This window comes from Chrysemys picta, chromosome 11 (genome assembly GCF_011386835.1).
Source record: "Chrysemys picta bellii isolate R12L10 chromosome 11, ASM1138683v2, whole genome shotgun sequence".
Lineage (NCBI taxonomy): Eukaryota > Metazoa > Chordata > Testudines > Emydidae > Chrysemys > Chrysemys picta.
The window spans coordinates 40,981,638-40,988,249 of record NC_088801.1 but is presented as its reverse complement, the minus strand read 5'-3'; the positions used below and the strand labels follow the sequence as shown (position 1 = coordinate 40,988,249).

General features: G+C 36.4%; 1 protein-coding gene across 6 annotated transcripts in view; it reads left to right on the top strand.

Annotated features, from left to right (window-relative positions):
* Positions 1–4,039, top strand: part of OLA1 (Obg like ATPase 1) — a 203,813-nt gene extending 199,774 nt beyond the window's left edge. For all 6 annotated transcript variants that reach the window (XM_005300419.3, XM_065560793.1, XM_005300417.5 and 3 more), the window contains one exon: positions 3,890–4,039. In XM_005300419.3, the coding sequence (XP_005300476.1) occupies positions 3,890–3,991 (102 nt within the window). In that variant the 3' untranslated portion in view covers positions 3,992–4,039. The remainder of the gene's footprint in view (positions 1–3,889) is intronic.
* The last annotated feature ends 2,573 nt before the right edge of the window (positions 4,040–6,612 follow it).

Here is a 6,612-nt window from a genome sequence, read left to right as displayed (position 1 = left end):
ATGGCTAGCTTTCAGATTACTTTAACCTCCCCATTCCTGCCCCCTTCACCCCCTCTATCTATTTCTATTAATAAGAAGTAAGTTTGTTGTGAAGTCAGCAGTGAAGGCATTACATTACAACTATGTATCAAATTTCTAATGCAAATGTTTAAGGAAATATTTTATGACTGAAATATAATAATTTTGTTGTTAGTAGTATCCTATCATAGACTATAGTAGGCACGATTAAAATTTTAACATTTGCCGTATTCAGCAGTTAATTTTATGACAAAATGTGCAGGCTTCCTCGTAAGTATAGGACGAACTGCAGATACCATGCATAAAGTAAATACTGTGATGCAGTAACATGAAGATTTTATAGTGACCACAGTAATTGTATGTAGACAATACTGTACAATAAATAGTTTCCTGGCTATTATTTACAGAATAGGTTATAAGCTAATTAAATGGAAAACTTTTTTCTTGTACTGACACTTTGTAATTTTTTTTCTTGTGCTGTACACATTCATGAAAATGAGGCATTTTATCTGCGTTCTCAACACTAGAGGGCAGAGACTGATTGGGTGCCCAAAGTTGTGCCCTTATTACTTCTGATAAATTAAATCTGATTTGCAGTTATTAAACATGGAGTAAAATTATACATGGCAAATAAATGTAGTAAGAAGAGCTGTATTTCTTTGTAATGCTATTTCAGTCTTAGCAGTTTTTGTTTTTATTATAAGGAAGAAGAATTTCTCTTTATTTCACATAGACTTGGTGAGTGTTGCATTTTAAAAAGGTTAGTTAGGTTTAACCCACCACAGTATTTGAAGGCTCCTACTATAATGAGTTAAAAAATTTAAAAGGCTCTGCCTCGTTTTTTGCAATTTGATAGTTTGAAAGCTATGCAAAACTGATTTCAGATTCCTTTTATTCTCAGTAGTATCACTAAGGAAGATGATACTGAGCAGCAGGGCTTTTATAGGTCTGTTTGAACCGCAGGAAGTGGGGGGGGAGGGGAAATCCCAGTATAATTAGTTCATTGTAGCATGTGAACTATCTTGTGAAAAGGGAAGTAGAGTTGATAGTTGTACAGCTAAACCACAGTGTAAATAAATCAAATATTCCTTAGTCAGAAAACTTGTTTACGTAGCTGGGACTCAAATTATACCAACAGTAATTGCTGAAATACACATATGAGTGTCCTGCATAAGAGCTACGTCACCTTAGTAGATATTGTGATCTTCAGTAAGTATTTTTCTGGTAAGTTTTGATTTAGATGTTTTCTCCCAATGTAAGAATCCAGAAATTACAACTTTTTCTGTGCTCCAACTGTAAATCATAATTAAATAGATTTTGTTATGAACAAATTTTAATATGTCTATAGAGCACAAATATTTACATTTGCTTATACAAACTTTTTAAAAGCCTCGTAAAAGGAAATCCTTGCTTTTAGAAAAATTTATGATATTACATAGGCTTCTTAAATATAAATTGAAAAACGCTGTCTCAAGCTGTAGACCATATTAATTAACTTATATTGCTCTTAAATTTAAAAATTAAATTTGGGAGCTTTTGGATTCAGTTAAAATAACATTGGTATTTGGAGTTGCTTGTTTTGTATGTTATCAAGTTGATCGATTTTTAAGTTTGATTTTGTGTGTGTGTAACACCAGTACAGCATAACTAATTTAATGCCAATGCTGTGAACTATATACTGAATAGCTCTGTGTGGGCTTTGTAGTCTACAGGGATATCACATTATTAGCAATCATATCTGCTTAGGCAAAGCTGGCTTCTACAGATGGCTGCTTTCAAGTGCAAATGAACTGGTTAGACGTGTCTTGTTTAATACATACTCAAGATTCACAAATGGGTATTGATTTTTTCAACCAGTGTTTCTGATAGCAATGGAAATGGATTAAATGGTCTCTAGAGAATTTAAAGGAACACTGTCACTGTTAATTGTAAACTGGTAACAGAAATACATAAGTGTATATTAGTCTGTCAAAATGTATTTAATGAAAGAAGACTAGACCACTTTATGGCAGAATGTAGCGGTGTCCTAGAAAACCTGAACTGGTGCTGCTTTGTGTAAACTAGGTTATTCTGTAAATATTTGTGAATAATGCATCTCTCCTTTCTCCAGTTGAAAAGTATGTGTATTTATCTGTAAAAAGTCTACATACATGTGCATGCAGCTTACGCTTCCTGATGATTCTTTGCAGCAGACTGTTTTATTAGTGTTTATGCTACCAATTAGTCTAATTACTCTTGACTTAGAGCATTATTAGTATCTTCAAAGGGAAGAACTACTAATATTACTTGAGAGCAAACCTTGAATATTCTAAGAAAATTTCCAGAAAAAGAAGTCAACATTTTTAAGGTCTTATTTCGGTATTAATAGACATGTCATATGGGATAGGGTCAATTACTGTAGCATTAAGTCTTTGTTGTATAGGCTCTTTCACCTCCGGTAAATCTCTCAGATGCAAGTCACTGGTCCTCCCATTTAAATTGGGAATGACAGCTACAAGATCATTGAGCTTCTAGATTCCTACACACCAACATGGGAAATGTGGTGTTTTGCAAAGGAGGGTTTTGTGGCAGAAAAGTACCTAAAGTAATTATATACCATTAATCTGACCTGTTCTGCTGTAATTAAGGTAATTAGTTAACAGCTTTTCTACAGTAGTATCTTAGCATGCCACCACTATGGTAGGTCATTGAGAAAATTGGCACAGCAAAGTCATGCATGGAAGCAGTTTCCCTTGCAGGAGAACTCTTCAAAACAGGAAGAGTATTGAGCTACAGGAGTGGGTCTCAACTTTTCCATGTTGTAGATCACTTCTTAAAAGTAAATGTTCATGTAGCCCTCCTTACAGTGTTGATCCCACACCATCCCTGTAGCCCTTACGGTACTTGCCTTAATAAAAACAAACCAACTTAGGTCAGCATCAAAGAGAAAAGAAAATTATCACACACTTCAGTGCAGGGAGGTACCAATGTGTAGTAGCATCAACACCTATTTTGTATCTGCTCTGTTTTTTCTCCCAAAGTGTAGGACTTCACATTTAAGTTCCAAATATCCTGTAATTGCCTCCAGCCTGCTTGTTCAGCCCTGTTCTAAACTCAGCAGCCCATCTTGCAGGTCACTTCTGTCCTTTTGTGGACTTGCTGTCCTAACTTTTGTGTCACCGATAAATGTGATTAGTTAAATTTACTCCAAACAAATACCTAACAAAAAGACTGAGACTTTATTTTGTGTTTCTCAGCCCTTCTCGTCCTGTGCAGAAGCTTAGAAGGAAGCTCTGCTTGAAGAGTATTGCATGCCCAATTATAACTTTCTGACATGGTGGGATGATCTTTGTTTTGACTGTGCGTGCTTCTTCATTGATAGCGGCAGCTCAGCAGACCACCTGGAAGTGGTCAACAAGACCAGTATGAGAGCTGTGTAGTTAGGATACAAATCATTTTTGATTGTCTTTCTAGCAGTAAAGTCTTAGATTGCTATCATTAGTATTTACACTTGAGGACATTTTGGAGGTGGGAATAAAAAGCCTAAGAACTAAAAGAAAATGGTGTTTTATCCATTTTGTTGTAATGAGTCGCTGGTGTTTACAGACACATCAGAAATGTACCATTAACATCATGTAATAAAGCTTCACGATACCGGTCTAATCATATTTATGTGCTATCCGTTTAATGGAGAGGAAATTATGGTTATCTATGTATGTAAAATCCAGTTCTGCCCAAATCAGGAAGTCATTACAAGAATCAAACTCTGAATTTGAGATAATGGTACTGTTTTATTTTAAATAAAAATAATATTTTTAAATCTGGGTTTTTTTTAGTAAAAACTTAATTTTAAAGTAATAACCTGTTTTTCTCCTGTCTTTTCCATTTACAGAGTGCTGGGAAATACAGACGACAAGGCAGAAATTACATAGTTGAGGATGGCGATATTATCTTCTTTAAATTTAATACACCTCAGCAATCCAAGAAGAAATGAATATTAAATGTTGCTCATTGTTCACAATAAACTGTGCTACTTCAAAAAGCATATGAATTTTTATTTAGACAGAATATCTAAAAACAGAAAGCATACAGTATATACCTAGGGGAAAAATCACCCCCCTTCCCAATGAAATTACTCATTTGTTTTGAATTAAAATATGGCACCCCCAGTGAACATACAAGTTCACTAAATGTGAACAGCTTTGCATTTCAAATGATTAAGACCCTACTCCAAATTGTAGAAGCTTTTCAGGAACCATATTACTCTCATGATACTTCATTAATCTCCATCATGTATGCCAAGCCTGACACGTTTGACAGTGAGGACAATGTGGCTTGCTCCTTTTTGAATCTACAGATAATGCATGTTTTACAGTACTCCAGATGTCTACACTCAATAAAACATTTGACAAAACCAGCCTTGGTGTGTTTGGGGATGTCTGTATTGACTGACTGTGGTGTGCTGAATGCGATACGGCACCTGGTGGATGCTGATTACAGAATTTAAAGACATGTGTATGATACAGTAACCGGCAGCGTGGGGCAGCTGCAATTGTATCTTAAAAGTGAGTCTTTCATGGGACTCAGAAGATTAGGATGCCAATGATTTGTCTCAAAGTTAATGAATTTGTAGATGGACATTCATTGAAAGATGATAGTAAGGATAATAAAAAGATATAGCATAAGTGATTTTGACCAGAGAGAGCAAAATATATGTAGGAAAATCATATTATCTTTGAGGCTGAAGCTTTTTTGTTAAAATCATTCTGAAAAGAGTATTTAATTCCTGCTTTGAAATTGTTAAATTGCAGAGGCTGGTCTAGTGGTGCCCGATGTAAGATGTCCTCTGTTCAAGGTTTTAGGGCAATGGAGGAGTATGTAATAGTCTTGAAGAAAGAGGTCACGCTGTTCTGTCAGTCAGACAGTTCCACTGACATGGGCAGCAACTACTTGCTTACCCCTTTAACCATGAACAAGAGCAGAGTTCTCTGGATATTGTGGACGAATGAGTTAAAATGGGGATACAACCAAAAATATTAACTCACTTCAACACTTAGAATTGCTCTGACAATGCATTCAATTAATTTAAGATACCTTGTTTGTTTTCTAAAATGCACCCTAACTCAGTTCGGTTTTAGACACAGCAGGGGCTCCAATGGGCAGTGTTAGGGAAGAGAATGATAATTCCCAAGGTTCATAGATATGGCAAAGCTCCAGCCTTCCTGCGACCAATTTATTTTATTAAAAACTTTGAAAAGCAACTGATCCAGGCAAGCCTCCCTGTTTAAGATATTGGGAGAACTGGTAATGCTACAGTACTGGGTTCCTCCTGTAATGCTGCCTGAGCCACATTAGGTTCTCAGGAGGAGTAGGAGAAAGATCAAAGTCAGTGACACAAGGTGGCTTATTGTAAAACAATTGGCATCACTCCCTAAACTGCAATTGGCACTGGGGGGACAGGAATGCAGCTGACCTTTTGTTTTTAAAAAGCTTTATTTTTGTCATTGAGGGAGAGAGGTGAGAATGGTTATTTTGAAGCAGGCTGCAGGAGCCTAGGACTTTTATTAATCCCAGAAATTATATTGGCATCCTAAGTGCACTGTTCTCACTACCATAATTTTGATGATTTCCATATAATTGAAAGAAATTAGGACCACAATTCTGCACTGGAAGTACAATCTGTGAAGCGGAAAGAAACTAAACCAATCTGATTCTCTTGGAAGTCAGACAAGGTAATGACATCGGAGGGTAAGGGGTCATGCTGGGATTTAGCCACAATAAAAAGTTGAGAAGATGTGAGGAGATGAGAGGTCTAGCCAGTGTCCCAGGAGAGCCACTGTCTTACTTTGGTATAGAGACATCAGTCCCCAGTTTGTAGCCCACTCATGAACTCTTTCCTGCCATAGTACAAACTGAAATCCAGCCTGAGGCCTGCAGAATAAATTAGGGTCCGGTCTTGTCTGTAAAGTTTCTATGGGAGCAGTGGAGTCCAAAGGTGAATAATGTTCTTATGTCCTTTAATCACTTCATATAAATGAAGAAATTATGCTAGAAACCAGAACTGCAGAATTTGGAGACTTCTTCATCTGACTGGATTTCTTAATTGCATTTTAATTTCTTCATAACTTGACAGTAATTTGGTAGCTGTACATATTATAGCATTTCCAGTACCTCCCCAAATTTTAAATTTCATCACAGAAACTGGTCTGAACTGGTCTTATTAACTGGACTGAAAAGATAGTCATCTCTCTCTGAATAATTCGTCAGATTAACCTAATAATTTTAATTGCTCTTTTAAAAGTGTTGTTTAAAAAAGCATAATCTGGCAATTTTGCCTGTGATCAGTACTCTCCAGTCTCCAGTGCTGCCTGGCAGCTACCACAATAAATATTTGGGCACAGACAGTCCTCATTTTCTCCAGCAGGACTGAGAGTCTGCAGAGTTCTAAAATGTAAACCCCTAAAATCTAACTGTTCTTGTAATGCCTGTGAACACTTACAATTTTATGCACAAATTTGACTCAGTCCCACACAATCTAGGTGGTAGGAAACTTCACTTAAAACCAACCAACCACCTGTGCATACTAACCTGCACAATTGCTTCAAGACCCATATA